We start from the raw sequence: 17,851 nt of genomic DNA, 5'->3' as shown, positions 1-17,851 counted from the left end.
TTTTTTTAACGTTAAAAATTAAATATAATTATATCAAGTCATACGTTCTCTATTTTATAATTGCATATTGATTCAATTAATTCAGTCCTGATACTGCAGAAATATTTTTCGTTCTGATATAAAACTTCAGAACTTATTACAACGTATAAATGATAACTACTGCTATGAAATAAGCACAAAACTATTAGCTTAACTTTAATTAAGCACTATTATAATTTTTGAAATTATTTTTCAAATATCACTATTGACACATGTTATCATTGGTGCAAAAACTATGCATAGAAAATTGTAATATAAAAACTCATCTTAATTGTATTCTTTGATTTTTGGTGTCAATAATTTATATTTAATAACATCAGCGAGGAAATAAAAGTGATATCTGATTTAGAAGTTAAAAAAGTACTTTTAAACTTTTGGGTTAAAAAAATAAGCTATCTCAATTATAATTCAAAAATAATTATATTTTTTATGTCCTTTAAACAAGAGCTTCAATAATGATATGTTACATAATTTGTTTAATCCTTTTTGTTTCTCCATCAGATTTTAACAGTTAACTATCTTGATAAAACTAATGTTTAATGAACAATGTAAGCCACCTCTTTCTACAAAAATAATTTAGGTAGAAACTTGTTATCACTGTTTGTCCATATAATTCCATAGTAATAAAAAAAAGCAAAATAAATTTAAATTTTTCATTCATTTTATACATTAAAGATTCCAAATTTACTAGTTATAGTAATAGGGCAAAGATGCAAGCACGATGTGAATAAAATTGTGTTTTTACTCAATAGTAAACAATCTCTTAGGATTTAGTTTACTGTCACCACCGATCGTTAAGAGTTGATATTTTTGCTATTAAAAGATATAACATTTCGCTAGAACTTGATGCCAGCCTCTGTAGACACGTGATGATTATTTATCATTAAGTTTCCATAAACCATCACTTATAATCCAAAATTTATTGTTTTGTTTTGAGTTTTTTTTTACTTAAAAATACCGGCATAAGCATACTGCGTATATACTCAACTCAACTCTTGGACAGAATTAGTAATGAAGATGAGGTACAAATTTTTAAACTCTAATTGCGTACAAAACCACTTCCCGTATGGTATTTTAGACTTAATTTAAAAAAAAAAATGCATTTTAGCACTTACTTGATAGCCTGTAACTCTTGGTAAGTTAAAAACGGTTGAAAGTTCCCTTGACTTAGCCGTACTCAACTGAATGAAACGATTGTAGATGGAAGATGGAAGTTAAAGTGCGTCGAATCAAAAAATATGCACTTTACCAACAATCACTGGTAAAACAAGCACTGAGTCCCTTTGTAAGTCAGGCGATGTATTGTCGTACTCGATTAAACTGATCAATTGGGGCTGACAAGTTGTTTAGCTGAAGTACCGTAGTCGACTGAACCCACGTCATGTTGCGCTACCCTTTCAAGCCCCACGAATCTATTTCCTATACCAAAATTTCGTTGTCATCGAGGGGGAGGAAATCGAATTCTATGACGACGCACCCATGAACAGCTGAATGTTGTTTATTCTTTTAGTCAATTTTTTTTATAAATTTCAAATTAAAAACAATATCAAGTCTAATATGAAATACTGTTTAAAAGAAACTAAAAATAATATATGATTTCACAATAATATATTATGCAAACTTTGTCTCATCAATGTAGCTCACAGTAAAATTACTCTGTGCAAATTGCATCTTGTCTACTTATTTTACGCACTCATTTAAATTTCAACTATTACCTTGTTATCTCTTAAAATGATAATTTTCTAAAAAATAATATCATATTTTGAACAAATAACTCTCTTTCAGAGTTTTTTTCAGACTTTCCGAAAAAAAATTATAGTATCCTTTAAGAAAAGGATTTCTCTCTTCAATAAATGCCTGACTAGATACATTGGTAATGACTATAAATATGTATTAGATAGCTACATTTTTTTGCAAGTGATTCTAGCTTTATATTCAATTTCATACCAGCAAGCCATCATACAAGAAACATGTATTTTCCGCCTTCTTACTGCAAAATAGCACCTTCGCCGCTTGATTTTGGGTTTTCAGGCGGAAAAATGGTATACGAACCTCGTTCGAAAAGGCTTCTTTACGAACCTTGTTTATGCCGTCGCCTTCGGCTTGTGCTATAAACCTTTTGGTTCGTAAATCGAAGCCTTTGCAAACTCGTACATAATACACTACTTGTAAAAATAAATTGGTTACTAAGTATAAATTTTTGGATGGGATATTGGTGTTAAAACAATTGTTTTGATATCGATTTCTATAAATAATGAGTATTAGCTTATAGACTTAATGATGACCGCCACGTTATTGTTCACATGAACATGTGTCGACTCGAATCTGTAGTTTCAGTTCTAGACTATATTTACTTAAATCTTCCATTTTTAAAGATATACTAACTTAAACTCAGCAAATTCAATAAAATTTTGATCAGTGCCTCAATACTTCGACAGAGCTCAAGGAGCAACTAACGTGGTTAGCAGTGATTCTACGTTTCTACGTGCCTGTGCATGCATTGCGTGTAACGTCATCTTTATTTAAATTTCCCCAATAAGTAGATGATAATGTTGGACTTCTGCGCGTGTGTTGATGACAAAATATGATTAAGACTGTTTGACGACACCTGGAATCAAATTACGGAGTTTTTAATTTTTCTGTGGCATAAAATCTTAAAGTATTCGACGCAAACAATAATTTTATGTATTTCATACGGTCCAAAAAAATATCCAATTGGTGTATTCACATTTAGACTTTACAGAGATCGAGGATGTCGCAGCAATTTCTACTGATTTTTTCATTACAGTAAACCAGTTCTACATGCTCGCGAATTTGAAGATTGTGTCTCCCTAAAAAAAAACTAACAGCCCCTTACGCTAAAAAATATCATGTAACTTTTCAAAGCATTTGGTTATGAACTGAGAAGGTGGTAGGTTGAAATGTCACTAGCTGTATTATGTATTAAAAAAAAAGTTTAATTTTCGTATGGTGCGTTTTAATCTGAATTTTTTAACTAATAATGACTGTTTAATGTGTCTCGTAGAGTTTAGGGTAGAAAAATGACTGTAGACAACGATCAATATAATGTATAGATTTAATCACGACATCGCAACTATTATTTTTTCTTGTATATATATTATTACATGATACACAACAACAGGATAAAAGCAAATATTTTAGTAAGCAGAAGTGTACTATATGTCTTATTTCAATCCATTGCATAATATACCTTTCTAGCTTTCAACTTTCAACACAATCATAACTACAATATTGGTACCATGAAAAGACAGTACCGTGGATAAAAATGTAGTAACTACCAGTGACTTAAGCTCTGATGAAGCTTTGTAAGAATCGTTTTAAGAAATTCCCTAGAATATTGATTTTTACAAGTCTTAAATTCTGAGTTTACGTATATCGACATTCTTCATATTATTTCATAAGGTAAAATACGCAAACAGTGCCCGAAAAAGTGAAATCATAGTATAGATTGTTTTTAAAAATACTACTACAAATTTTATAGGTATTGATATACGGCGTCCATATTTTAGGAAAACACAGATCATTTGTAATAAAAGTAGAGACACGAGCTTGTAACAAAAAAATCATGAAGTTTTTACAGATTTTCTCTTCAGATTGTATTCCTAGTTTGTAAGTATTTTACAAAAAATTACTACAGTCCTTTCTCATACGGTATACATTAACCAATCTAACAGTACAAGGTGAGCTCTAAAAGTGAAAGTTGTAAAGGAGTTTCATTAAACAACTCGATAAAGATTTTCCTGGGCCTTTTTTAAAATAACACTCCAAAAAATTGTCTTCTAAAGATTGAGGTACATAAAGTAAAATTACCAAACTAATAAATACAAAACATAAGAAAAGACGTGGATAAAATGACGATCACGTAACAGAACATCGTTATTACACGATTTTTTAAATCTTTTAATATTTTTATTGCAAAACCAGGCGATTGATAAAAAAATAAAATAATTGTCTTTCTGTCTGGCACTGTTATTTTCCGTGTTATTCACTACAGCAAAAAATTCTTGTACTCTTATGAAATATTTAATTTATTGACACATTAAACTACACTTTAAAACAACGAATATTTGCTGCTCATCGTTACTTTGAGAGTTTAGCAGTTTTTTTTCTTTTGATTATGTCATAAACTGTTCAATTTAAATTGAATCTTGACAGTTTCAAACTTTTTTTGTTAATAAATACTTTTTTTTTACATCTATATTCATACAAAATTTTTTAACACCAATTTTCAACTAAAGTAAAAAATATCATCACTACTTGAATATTTTGTACGAGTTCACACGAAGTCAATTCATTGCTATGCAAAAATTTAATCTATAGTCATTAGAAAAAACACAAACTATCTATTTAAATTTGAAACCAATAGCATACGATAACTTGTACATTAATTAACTGATTTTTATCAGCTTAAAATGACTTCTAATTTAATAAGTATTTAAGTTTTTAAAGACACTTTTCATTGTTTGAAAAATTTGTGTTTAATAATCAGTACATCAAATGATGTATTAACATTTTTTCATTATTTCTCTTCTTGAATTTCCTTTTCTTCTTTGTTGAGTTATTTACCAGTTTCTTCAATGTTTCTAGAACTTTCATTGTCAACTGCCATTTTATTCTTGCAAGGAACATATACAGTTAAAACTTTATCCGAACTCAACAATGCCTCGGCCTTTCCCAAATCGAATGAGTCACGGACACTCAACTTCTTATACAAGCCATTCTGGTGCTGTTTTTCTGGTGATGCCTCGACTATAACATCTCTACCTACAACCTACAAACAAACAAAATAAAGATCTATTGAGAGATTTAATGCTTTTGTGTGGAAAAACCTGATGAATATTAGTTTAGCTATTTGTTTAGATACACTTCACATGATTAATTATTATACTTGGATGATATTTATTCAACCATTTATATATACCAAGTGCTTATTGCATGAAAAAAATAACGATTGAATAATTACTTACCTTAACAATAATTTTATCTTGGTTGTACATCGTGCAGTCCAGGCGGCACACAAATTTCTCCTATAAAAATTCCATTTTACAAATTTAAATTTTACTGTAAATGAAGTACAAAATGAATTGCACTTATTATCAAAGATCATACTGTATTTACCTGGTTAGTTGAAGTACAATAGTCATTACTAAGTTTAATATCTAGAAATACAGGCTGACTCAATGTGCTGCAGGGAACAATAGAGGGACTGCTTTGATAATCATCGTAGGCTTCCCAATCCACACCCCTTTCTCCACATAACAGAGATACCCTTTTGAATTTATTTTCATGATCTATTTCTTCTGATGCCTCAATTTGATCTTCGTCCATTTTTTAAATACACTTACTTAAATTCGGCAAATTCAATAAAATTTTGATCAGTGCCTCAATGCTTCAACAAAGCACAAGGTGCAACTGACGTGGTTAGCAGTGATCCTACGTTTCTACGTGCCTGTACGGGCATTGCGTGTAACGTCATCGTTATTTAAATTTTTCCAATAAGCAGATGATAAAATTGGACTTCTTCGCATGTGTGGATGACAAAAATACGTCCTAAACTGCAAACTTTCATGCACGTTAATAGAATTCCAGCAACCCGTGAGTACTTTAAGAATCTGAAAATGTTAGGGTTAACAATACAGACTTTCTCTCTCCTCCTCTCTCTCAACTAGACGACCAAGTGACATAATGTATATTCCCCCCTGTCACACCAAATCATATCAGGACTCCTTCATCATCTCATCGTCCAAGCTAATGAACTCTCTTCCCACCCCCTCATTTCGTGGCGATCACCTATACACCTACAAAAAACTTGTACTTTGCTCTCTTCTTCAACGTGAAACTAACCAAACTCTGCACCATCTACATAAAAATTAATAACAACTAGTAATAACTTCTAGTAGTAATCCACTTAAAGAGCCTTTGGTCGGTACATAGCAAACAATGTCATCATTACGCATCCAACACTCTTCATTACACACTACTTACTTTCATAACATTATAACAATTAAACTAAACATATTTCTCTTACATACAATACATAATGTACACAACTGTATTCAATTAGTTACATAGGGTATTACCCCATGGCCCAAACAATAAATAAAACTCAAATCTAAATGTAAATCTCTCTCTCTTTCTTTCTCCCTCTCTCAACGTTTCTGAGTCAGGAAGAGAGGGAAGGGCTATGTCACTGAGCAACCCAATTCTTTGAATCAAAAAAAAATTATTTATCCTTATGTTGTTAAATATTTTCTTCTAATTGAAACAAATTTAGTCGATCCAAAAAAATATTTCGTACAACTAAATGAGAAATTTGTCATTAAAAAAAGAAAATTTTAATTTAATAAAATATTATTTTCAATGAACTTACGCGTCAAAAATTGTCTTCTAAAGATTGAGGTACATAAAGTAAAATTAACAAACTAATAAATACAAAACATAAGCAAAGACGCAGATAAAATGACGATCACGTAACAGAACATCGTTATTTCACGATTTTTTGAATCTTTTCGTATTTTTATTGCAAAACCAGGCGATTGATAAGAAAATAAAATAATTGTCTTTCTGTCTGGCACTGTTACTTTCCGTGTTATTCACTAGAGCGAAAAAATTCTTGTACTCTTAACTAATATTTCATTTATTAATATATAAATTTACTTTTCAAAGTAACAAATATTTGCTGCCCGTTATTACTTTAAAAATTTAGCCGTTTTTCTGTTTTGATTATGTCATAACCTGTTCATTTAAAATTGAATCTTGACAGTTTCAAACTTTTTTTGTCAATAAAAACCTTTTTTTTACATGTATATTCATACAAAATTTTTTAACACCAATTTTCAACTAAAGTAAAAAATATCGAAACTACTTGAATATTTTGCACGAGTTCACACGAAGTCAATTCATTGCTATGCAAAAATTTAATCTATAGTAATTAGAAAAAACACAAACTATCTATTTAAATTTGAAACCAATAGCATACGATAACTTGTCTATTGATTAACAGATTTTTATCAGCTGGAAATGACTTATTATTTAATAGGTATTTAAGTTTTTAAAGACACTTTTCATTGTTTGAAAAATTTGTGTTTATTAATCAGTACATCAAATGATGTATTAACATTTTTTCATTAATTCTCTTCTTGGATTTCCTTTTCTTCTTTGTTGAGTGATTTACCAGTTTCTTCGATATTGCTAGAACTTTCATTGTCAACTGCTATTTTATTCTTGCAAGGAACATATAAAGTTAAAGCTTTATCTGAACTAATATTAATCTTCGTGTCGTAACTCTGCCCTGTGATTATTAGGGCGATCGGATCTTGTGCTCTTCTTTGTAAATCTGCATCGTGGTAAAACTGTGCCAACCCTAACCTGTTTCGCCTGTAGCCTATAGGCATATTCGTATTGTATTGTAGCTTGGTGGTGGATCTGTCTCTGGAGAACTCTACTGCACTCGTTGGTCTAACACAGTGCCAACAAAGAGCTCATCCCTTGTCTGCATGGTGTCATCACGGCCGCGGTGTCACAGGCAGAAAGTCGTGTGTCTGCCTCTTGGGAAGACAAAATGCAGCAGGCCATCGACGGGGCCATTGCCCGTTACGGTGCCCAGACAGACGCAGTGGTGGCTAGGTGTGTCCAGAGAGTGATTGAGCCAGTTGAGAGCAAGCTGGCATCCCATGATGAGGATATGTCTGATATACGGACATCGCCGCAGGGCTTGAGAGTCAATTTTGACGCTCTCTCTCAGGGTGGTGCCGTTCGTTCTAGTCCCAAGACCGGCTTGTCCGCAGACAGCATCTCTGCTGAACTCAATGACAGAATCGATAGATATTGTAACGTCCTGTTGTTCAACTTGGCAGAGCCCGACCACAGTCTAGCTCTCTCGGGGCAGAGTGCTGATAAAGACTCTGCTGCTGCCTTGATTGGTAAGATTTACGACATGGATATGAAGGCTCTTAGAGTCAGACGTATTGGTAGACGTGACCCGGTTGATCCCTCTAGATCTAGGCCCCTTCTAGTAACTTTTCCTTTACAGGCTGATGCCCTGGCCGTTATTCAAAAGAGAAAACACATACCCAAGCCCTACTATATCAGGGCGGACCTGACCAATTGGCAAAGAAGAGAGCTCGAGTCATTGAATAAACGGATAGATGCACTTAATGCCGATGATGTCGTCAAGACTAACATATATATAAACAACACTCCCACAATAGTGGACTCTGAACAGTCAACGAATGGCCGGAGCAACTCTATTGAGTCTGGTTCTTCCGCTTCCTCAACTATGGCTTAACACGAAGTCAATTCATTTCTATACAAAAATTTAATCTATATTCATTAGGAAAAACACAAACTATCTATTTGGATTTAAAACCAATAGCATACGATAACTTGTACATTAATTAACTGATTTTTATCAGCTTAAAGTGACATATTTTAATTGGTATTTAAGTTTTTAACGACACTTTTCATTGTTTAAAAAATTTGTTTTTAATAATCAATACATCAAATGATGTATTAACATTCTTCCATGAATTCTCTTCTTGAATTTCCAATTCTTCTTTGTTGAGTGATTTACCAGTTTCTTCGATGTTTCTAAAACTTCCATCGTCAACTGTCATTTTATTCTTGCAAGAAACATATAAAGTTAAAACTATATCTGAACTAAACAATGCCTCGGCCTTTCCCAAATCGAATGAGTCATGGACACTTAACTTCTTATACAAGCCCTTCTCGTGCTGTTCTTCTGGTGCCGCCTCAACTATAATGTCCCTACCTTCAACCTACAAATATAATAAAGCTTTATTAAGAAATTCAATACTTTTGGGTTGAAAAAACTTAATGAATATTAATTTGGCTATTTTTAAGATAGACTTCACATGATTAATTATTATACTTGGATAATATTTATTCAACCATTAATCTATACCAAGTGCTTATCACATGAAAAGAATAACAATTAAATAAGTACTCACCTTAACAATAATTTTATCTTGGTTGTACATCGTGCAGTCCAGGCAGCACACAAATTTCTCCTATAAAAATTCCATTTTACAAATTTAAATTTTACTGTAAATGAAGTACAAAATGAATTGCACTTATTATCAAAGATCATACTGTATTTACCTGGTTAGTTGAAGTACGAGAGTCATTACTAAGTTTAATATCTAGAAATACAGGCTGACTCAATGTGCTGCAGGGAACAATAGAGGGACTGCTTTCTTTATTACCGTAGCCTTCATAATCCACACCTTTTTTTCCACCAAACTATAGTTCCAATTCTACTTTACGGTCTTTTTCTATTTCTTTGAATATCCTTTGAGTTTCGTCGTCCATTTCTCAAATACACATACTTTAATTCGAAAATTTCAATAAAATTTTAATCAGTGCCTCAATGCTTCGACAAAGTCCAAGGTGCATCTGACGTAGTTTACAGTGTACTACTTGCCTGTGCGTACATTAGGTGTAGCGTCATCATTATTTAAATTTCAGCAATCTTCCTTGATGCTCATAAAAGTTTACACTTTGGGACGTACCATTAACTTCTGCGCATGTGCTTATGACAAACTTTGACTTCTACGCATGCGTGGATGACTATAATAGATAATGCGTCTTAAACTGCAAACTTTCATGCACATTGATAGACCCCTACGTAGCTAATCAAGAGTACTGTAGGAATTCAAAAATTCCATTACTTGTGATAGGGGCAGCAGTATAGTATCTCTTTCTCTTGACGTTCCTAAGTCAGGAAGGGATAAAAAGGCCATAGCTTACTTTTAATTTTCGGGCCCCTTTACATTTTTAAAAAGTGGCAATTTGAGCTATTGTGGGAAAATTGTAAAACAAAAGTGTGATGATAAGGGATAACTTAATAAATCATTGTTTCTTCAAAAGTTAATAATATTACTTCGCTAAATTCATTGTGGTAAACACTTTTATGTATTAATTATATCACCCTTTTAATTTCATTTGAAGATATGTATTTTACTCTAAGTTTGCTTGTAGTGTCAATTTATTTACTAGCATGGTCAGTACCAGCTTAACTTTTGTAATAGTAGTCTTTCTAAAGTGATTTTGTTTTTATGTATTAGAAAAAATCATTTCCTATCAGAATAGGCCAGCGTTTATGTTTGTGAGTCATGTTTCCGTTGCAGTGTAGCTATACGAGCGACTTGCAGGTGAAAAATCTCTTTTAACAAGCACGTTACTCCATGCTTTTGACTTTTTTCAAATCAGTTTGGAAAAATTCCTAAGGAAAAAAAAAATTAATAAAGACATCAAAAATAAATCTTAAACATTACAAGTATAAAATGTATGTGGCTTAGACTAAGCTCTTTGTGTTTATTTTAAACATATCCTACTTTTGTTTAAAATTAGTGTGCATAGAAAAACTATTTAATATCTTCGAGATTTCCGAAAATATCAATTTAGATAGGCAAGAGGTATTAAAAAAAGGCTTGATGTAGTAAAACTGTCCTGGTATTAAAGCTTTCTAGATAAAGATAGGGAAAGATGACCTGACGAGGGTAAGTTCAGGTTTAAAACCCAGAAAATATAGTATTTTTAAGCTGATAATGAACAATTCTTTTTTTATAGAAAATTCTACAATTTCTGAAAGCATTTGGTTGTCAACTAAAAAGGTGATGAGATTAAATATAACTGTATTATGTACAAATATACACATTTAATTTTCGTTTGGTGCGTTTCAATGTCGATTGTTCGACTGATTAATAAGATCCTGTAACGTTAGTTTATGAAAAACTTGTAACGTTACAGAACCTAGTATTTCTAAGTAAAGCGTTTGATTGTCGTTCCAAAAGGTGATAAATTTACCAACAGCTGTTACTTATATAGTACAAGTTCATATCTAAAACTTAATTCTCATTTGTAACTCACAATTTCTTAAAATATGACATAAATCCATTGGCTGTTTAATGTATCTCGTACAGTTAATAACAGAAAAATAACTATGTACAACTATTTATCTAATGTATAGGTTGAATTAAGCCGACGCCACTATGATTTTTTTCTGAATTATTTTATCACATGGTACGTAACATCAGAATAAAAAAAAAAATGTTAGTAAACGAAAGTATACTATATGTCTTATTCCAATCTATTGTATAATACACTTTTATATAGCTAAGATACATATTACAATATAAAATATTTAAAAAAAAAACATGTACATATATACCCTAGATATCTTGCATATTTTGTTGTTATTGCTAAGTTGTGTTTCATCGCTTTGTATACTTAGGTAGTGGATTTATTTAAAAATGACGTCATATCTAGAGACTGAGGAAATATTTAGTCTAAGAATAACACAGCTTTTTTTATCGTTGTCTAAGCTGAATAAATACGTGAAGAGAAGGTACAATTATGAATTATATAAACTTTATCTGAACGCGTTTCTATACCAAGGCAAGATTATCTAATTTCTAGACATTTTATATAAAATATATTGCAATAAATTTAAGAAAACTTGTAAATCTCCAACCGATACCTACAGTTTTTTACTTACTCACCGGATGACCAAGCAGTCTGAGGGGAACTTTGCAAGGGGTAATCACGAAAGACTCTCGCATACTTGAGAGAAAAAAAAAGAAGACATGACCACAGAAAAAAAAGGTAACAATTAGGGATATTAGAATACTTAAAAACCGTGGCAATAAGTATACGTGGAATTTAGTTCTAACTCATCGAAAAAAATGCTTTAAGACTTGTTACATGTTCTCTATGCGCATTGATAATTGGAGATGCATCATATACAATAAAAGCTCTTAAAACAAGGCTTTTTCTCCAAATACAAACAGACAATCAATAAAAGAGAACACTCTTCAACATAAACTCCCATTTTTTCCTGTGATATCGACTCGGATCGATCAAACACGTGGGCAATTGTTTTTTTGTTAAGCTCCACTGCTACGCCCTCGATTCCTGATGACTAATTTCTAATCTCGATGCCCATCTTTTTGGGAGACCTGTAATCAGCACTAGGCAGTTGAGCTTAGGGAGACAACCGGTCTTCGTTCCGAAAGCGTTTCGTGTGAAGTAAATACTGCGGGTATTGAGGATGACGTTTCCACTTTTTCATACTTTTTCTGTACTATATACATACAAATGAAATATATTTAATTATTCGTTTGGGGTCTGCATGTGTTTGGTTCCTTTTTTTTTTTTTTTTTTTTTTTCGTCAAGTGGTGTCAACCAAATCGTGTCCTAGAGTATCTTTTGAATTTCGGGTCATCGATCGCACGCAACACTGTGATTGTTGGTAGAAAAAGACGAGCAAATTATCGATTGCTGCGTGAGTTTTTTTTTTATTCGACGTAGAAAAATTAAGCTTCGATGAGAGCATGGCAAATATTCTATCAACGACAAAAAAAGAATTTTGTGTTTATGTAGCTTTGACCGTAATCTAAGGATATCTGATAGGCTGCGATGGAAATACGGATAGTCAATAAAGTTGGAGAAAATTTTTTTCGTAACACTTCTGGTGTGAAGCCGTAGTGTTTTAAATGACATTATTAAATGTATTTCTTATCTTATACACGACCCAGAAAATATTTGAAGCGCATTAAATGTTTGAATCATTAGGGCTACTGCAAGACGAGACAATACGAAAATTTTTGAAATATTGTTTCAGCCTTGAAAATTATTAAAATTGTATTATCGCCTTGTTTTTGAATTGATCTTCAAATAAATAAAATTTTACTTGTCTTGATTATTGATGGATAAATGTGTGATTTGACCTCAAGATCTTGGTACTGGCAAGAGATTTACGAGTATAAAACTTTATAAATCAATGGTGTTACAATGTATAAAGATATATAAGTGGCTAACAAAATAATTTTCTTATTCTATATAATAAAAAAAATTCAAACAACACATGGACTTATTAGTTACCATGTGATATATTTTACGTGCGCGTAAATACAATATTTAAATTAGGAAAAAAAAATTTTTATAAATTTTTATAAAATTAATATAAGTAGAGTAAGGCTTATTTCTCTGTAATAGTACGTTAAGAATGATTGATTTATGTGCACCGTTCATCAATGCATTAACATTCCCATCGATATACTCTCTCTGTTCTTCTGCGGACAAGGATAAAAATACGGATACCCACACTTGTTTGAAGCTTTTCGTTACCATGTCCTTGATCTCTGACCTATTGTCTTTTTCTGTTTTCCAGCACAAAATATAAAATGATCGTTAATGTTGGGGAGAGGAAAAAACTGGATTGATTTTTCCTTTTTGTTGCACGTGAATGCTGCGTAAATTTAGTCCGACTATCCCATTTTTTCTACTCTCTACTACGGAGTTGTGTCTCTAATATATTCATATTAGATTTTTTCATGGCCTGAATTTTTTGTTGTAATTTGACGTTTATTTATTAACGTTGAATCGAGCGGTATATTTTTTTATGTTTTAGGGCATCGATCGAATGTACGCTTTTTCGTTTGTATAGAAAATCGTGAATTAGCTTTTCGTTAGTCCATGTATATTTTTATGTTTAACGTTTGTCTGGTGACAATTTTGTCGGAACGTGACACGTAGTTATTACTTCCCTGAATATACATAAAAATCGAAATTCGAATTCATAGCGTTTTTGGTAGGAAGCTAAAGATAAACAATACTAAAAGTACAATTGTTTTTTAGGTGTATTTTTGTTGGTCAGTACGATCCACAAATGATTGCACCTACTTTGTGTAATTAGGAGTTTGACTGTGGGCAGTATTTGAAAATATAACCCTTGACCATGACATAACTATTAAAATAACAAACAAAATTAAAACCATTACCTCCATGAAATTGTACGTCTGTAGGTCAAAGAAATTTTATTAACTTTAAACAGAGGCTTCGGCATTATTTACTGCAAGAGAACTTCATGAAGAATATAGCTAGTATTAAAATTTGGTTGTAGCTGGCTTGGAATTTTTGAAATCACCCAAAATATATAAATCGACTATTAAATAGTTTTTATTGATGTAATGACATGAAAATAACAACAAATTCGTATTTATCTACATTGGTTTTATCGAGTCACTGGAACTCCATTTTTTTCTTGTTTGTAATACTATCACACAATAAGCAACAACAGTATGACAGTACAAAGACGCACAAATATACTGTTTGTATATAATTCATACTTTGCACTCTGTACTTGTCTAAACTTGAACCTTAAACATAAATGAGTGTAGGTTGAAGCTGTAAAAATATAGTTTACCGTTTAAAAATACATGAGTACAAATCAATCGAATAGAGTCATCTCCTTGACTACCACCACGCCACGCTCATCTGGTACCGTAGAGGCTTCTTACACCAACCAATTGCAATAGTAAACGATGCAACGTGTCTGCACTAATAAAAATATATATTTTTTAACTTCTAGTTGCACTTAATTATTTTTAATGATTGGATGAAAGTAAGAGCAACCACTGAATCAGTATATAATATGAAATGAATGAAGTATTTATTCTAAGTGCTAGAGGTCAGAAAATGGATAGTTGCAACAGATCACCTGCTTAATAACTATTAACAATTTGACTTAATTGTCAACGAATATTAGTTGATCGTCAATCCCAATTCTCGGATTGTTGTTATTATATGATTCGCTAATCTCAAGTAGTCCTGTTTTACGTGTATCAATAAAAAATTGATGCCACACGCCATACCATGCATAGTTCTAATTTTTTATAAATTCTACTATAATCATACAGCAGATTTTATTCTTCTATAATCATACAGTAGATTTTATTCTTTTATAATCATACAGTAGATTTTATTAATCAGACTTCATGTCTGCGTATTATACCACCATTATTACTTTGCAGTAAATACTAACAAATTTCACGTGACATTGTTTACTGCAAAGTTCTTAATATTAATACAGCTGAATGAATAGGCGTAACATTTTCTATGATTCTTTAAAAAAATTAATTGTTATTCAACCTATTTTTAATTCATAAAATCATGAGCTGAAATTAAAACTCTTTCTGTGGAAACAAAATAATGTTCTTGGTTCATTTCAATAAAATTTTTCATTGTATTTTTAAAATGTCGAATATAACATCTTGAGTAACAACTTGAGTAGAATTAAGTTACTATATGTTCAAGTTTCAGGAAATTAATAAATATTTGGAGTAAATAGTTTACTTAAAGGTAAGAAATAAGATGTATTTTATTGGCTTTAAAAAATAATATGTACAATAAGTTATTCATCCGATAAGTTTTGATTTTAAAAAATACAGCAACATTGTGGAGACGTCTCAAATTTTCGGAGACACTCTTACAGTTTTAGCTTATTTAAAAAAATGTTATTTTTGATAATGGTCAGTGCTGAATGAAAAAATGTTCATGACATCATTCCCCCATCAATAATATATTAAACACACGTATTGTCAGTATGTAACAACTTTAAGCACTTTTTATCACGGCCACCAATCTGGGCTAGCCTGAAAATGTTTGCTTTTATCGCATCCGTAATCTTTTTTGTGATTCTAATTGTTTTTCCCTTTCTCTTTTCTTCTTGTCGAGCTTCAACGTCTCCTCGTCTGGCGTGAGTGTAAACATAAGTGCGGCTGAATAGTTACCCACGCCAGGATCATCAAAGACGACTTCGTCATCGATCAACCAGTTATTATAGGCTATTTCTGCTAGCCGCAAAAATCCGATGTTTTCGGCGAGAAATTGATCTTCGTTAGACGTGAATATTCCAGCAATCACGGGTATCTTGAAGAAAATTATGTTACCGGTTACTGCCTTCGTATTCGATCAAGAAGTTCATCGTTCATAAATAAACAAAAACAGTCTAAGCGAGAACCAAAAAAAAAATGTTTAAAAAATATATATTTACCTGCATACTTAAAGCAAGTGAGCAACAAGCTTCCATCAGGGCTTGACCAACGTCTTTTTCCTTGTACGAGGGGTGTACGCACAAGACATGAATCTGCAGGTAGGTGTCATGACCCGATGTTTCGTAAATTTTGGCTTCGGTTGCCAATGCGTTCCTCAGACGCATTATTGATTCCACCGCTTTTCCTTCGTACACCTACAAAAAATACGAATTTTTTACCAACAATTATAGTTGTATTCTGATGTATAAGTTATCTCTCATTTTAGAAAGAAGTTGATTTTTTCCATCACTAAAGCAGCAAAGTAAAAATATTAATTTATAGTCATGCTGTTAAGATGATACTCGTGTTTACTCAACTCTCTTTATAGATAGGCAGTGCTTACAAAATTTCACTCACTCTTAAATATTTTTTTTTCATTTTATTTTGATATACTTCGAAATAGTAAAATGTTTCAACTATTGAAACTGCAGCAAAAAATTTTAATTAAATATAGCTTGTACTTTTTCATTTTGTCCTAAATATAGTTATGGACGGAATGGAGTTTGAAGCAATTTCTTAAATACTTCTTGCATTTTTCATTGTTCAACTACTAATGACAATTTTTCTTTTTCCACCCCTCCTTAATTACACAACACCCAATCGTGACAATCACTATACCTCCCTAAAACACCTAAGCGCAAACTATGAACAAAACCTCACGGATGCACGATTATTTACCACCGATTGCATCGACTGCAGAAAAAAAAAAAAAAAAAAAAAAAAAAGGGAACAAGGAAAAATAGCTAAACCTGTACCTGTACGCGGTTGTAAGTGTCGGTGAGCTCAGCGAGGCTGCTCACCCTGCAAACGACGGCTCCAACGACGCGTCCAGATCTTTCGCTGACAGCCACCAAACTGCACGTGTCCTTCATCCAGACTCTCACGAGATCGATGTACTCTTCCGTCGACTGGAAATCCTCAAGAATCTGGATGGACTGGCACATTGGCTCCTTGCCGAGCCAGTGGTGCTTTTTTTGCCCATTTTTTTACAATTTATAACAAATCTTTAGCTAATAACAGATAGTCTTTTTCATTAGCTGACAGGTGAGACAGTACATATATACATATATATTTATATTTTTCGATGAAAATAATCTTACACGATCGCGTGCATTGGTACTATACTATATTATAGGCTCTGGTTTGTTGTATTTAACGCGCGTATACCTTAATGAGAGTGATGGCATTTTCATAATGAATTTCGCAAAGATCTTGAATGCGGAATTTCGGTTGCACGTCCCATGTGATTGGAGCTGTGATTTTGGCTATGGAGGCAACGGCCATGGTAATTACAGGTGATTTTTTTTATTTATTTTTTTTTTTCATTAAGGTTGGTTTTACTTGTAAAATTTTGTTGTTTTCCCTAGTGCCAAAATTGAAATTCTAACCAAAAGGAAATGGTGGATTTTTGTACTGACCAAAATGACGATCGTGTGGTCTACATATAGGTACAATGATCGATCACATGATTAACTGACTTTCTTTCTGATGTAATCGCTTTGTCGAGAAAAATAACCTTCTCAATCAAAGCAGTATTTTACGATAAATTTTTGAAAAAAGTCCCCTGAAATTTATTAAAAATAAAAAGGAGCCTACATGTCCCATAATGACGTTACCATAGAATCTATTCATGCAAAAAATTTTTATTGTGCGTGCACTGTTTCTACTAATGATGAGCAGTGTTTTTTTCGTACGACAGTAATTTTGTTTGGAAATTGTAAATTCAATGGTTTAACGCTGTCTATATCGTGGACGATATGATTGACACAACTTAATAAAGAATGAAGAAGTCGAGGTTAATAATATATGTAACATTAAAGTGTGTACCACATGTACTTATAGTTTAAAATATACCTCTACCAGTACACATTTTTCTTGTACAGAGTATCGAAAAT

General features: G+C 32.1%; 3 protein-coding genes across 3 annotated transcripts; all 3 read right to left on the bottom strand.

The window, feature by feature from the left end:
- Positions 1-4,591: 4,591 nt before the first annotated feature.
- LOC149375564 (uncharacterized) lies at positions 4,592-5,388 on the bottom strand. Its single transcript, XM_089598754.1, has 3 exons — positions 5,179-5,388; positions 5,028-5,087; positions 4,592-4,831 (listed from the first exon to the last, which is right to left on the bottom strand). The coding sequence occupies exons 1-3, from the start codon at positions 5,386-5,388 to the stop codon at positions 4,619-4,621; spliced, it is 483 nt and encodes a 160-aa protein (XP_089454880.1). The 3' UTR covers positions 4,592-4,618.
- Positions 5,389-8,490: 3,102 nt separating this feature from the next.
- LOC149375563 (uncharacterized) lies at positions 8,491-9,511 on the bottom strand. The gene is made up of 3 exons (XM_089598644.1): positions 9,181-9,511; positions 9,030-9,089; positions 8,491-8,837 (listed from the first exon to the last, which is right to left on the bottom strand). The coding sequence occupies exons 2-3, from the start codon at positions 9,057-9,059 to the stop codon at positions 8,523-8,525; spliced, it is 345 nt and encodes a 114-aa protein (XP_089454770.1). The 5' UTR covers positions 9,060-9,089; positions 9,181-9,511; the 3' UTR covers positions 8,491-8,522.
- Positions 9,512-15,531: 6,020 nt separating this feature from the next.
- Positions 15,532-17,240, bottom strand: LOC149375562 (uncharacterized). Its single transcript, XM_089598753.1, has 4 exons — positions 17,124-17,240; positions 16,712-16,924; positions 15,917-16,111; positions 15,532-15,792 (listed from the first exon to the last, which is right to left on the bottom strand). Exons 1-4 carry the CDS (start codon positions 17,238-17,240, stop codon positions 15,532-15,534), a joined length of 786 nt encoding a protein of 261 aa, XP_089454879.1.
- Positions 17,241-17,851: the final 611 nt, after the last annotated feature.

This window comes from Copidosoma floridanum, unplaced genomic scaffold (genome assembly GCF_036245765.1).
Source record: "Copidosoma floridanum isolate Cflo_tuat_1 unplaced genomic scaffold, Cflo_Japanese_pri ptg000006l, whole genome shotgun sequence".
Taxonomy (NCBI): domain Eukaryota; kingdom Metazoa; phylum Arthropoda; class Insecta; order Hymenoptera; family Encyrtidae; genus Copidosoma; species Copidosoma floridanum.
Note: the sequence above shows the minus strand (reverse complement) of the source record. Positions and strands in the feature narration are given on the sequence as shown.

What these genes read in the sequence shown, in the direction of transcription:
- LOC149375564 (XM_089598754.1), bottom strand. Translation starts at nt 5,388, where the DNA reads ATGGACGAAGATCAAATTGAGGCATCAGAAGAAATAGATCATGAAAAT. An exon ending in ATTGTACTTCAACTAACCAG is followed by an intron (nt 5,088 to 5,178) that starts GTAAATACAGTA and finishes GAATTTTTATAG; the next exon opens with GAGAAATTTGTGTGCCGCCT. An exon ending in AAGATAAAATTATTGTTAAG is followed by an intron (nt 4,832 to 5,027) that starts GTAAGTAATTAT and finishes GTTTGTTTGTAG; the next exon opens with GTTGTAGGTAGAGATGTTAT.
- LOC149375563 (XM_089598644.1), bottom strand. Translation starts at nt 9,059, where the DNA reads ATGTACAACCAAGATAAAATTATTGTTAAG. An exon ending in AAGATAAAATTATTGTTAAG is followed by an intron (nt 8,838 to 9,029) that starts GTGAGTACTTAT and finishes TTATATTTGTAG; the next exon opens with GTTGAAGGTAGGGACATTAT.
- LOC149375562 (XM_089598753.1), bottom strand. Translation starts at nt 17,240, where the DNA reads ATGGCCGTTGCCTCCATAGCCAAAATCACAGCTCCAATCACATGGGAC. An exon ending in ATGCCATCACTCTCATTAAG is followed by an intron (nt 16,925 to 17,123) that starts GTATACGCGCGT and finishes GGGCAAAAAAAG; the next exon opens with CACCACTGGCTCGGCAAGGA. An exon ending in ACACTTACAACCGCGTACAG is followed by an intron (nt 16,112 to 16,711) that starts GTACAGGTTTAG and finishes TATTTTTTGTAG; the next exon opens with GTGTACGAAGGAAAAGCGGT.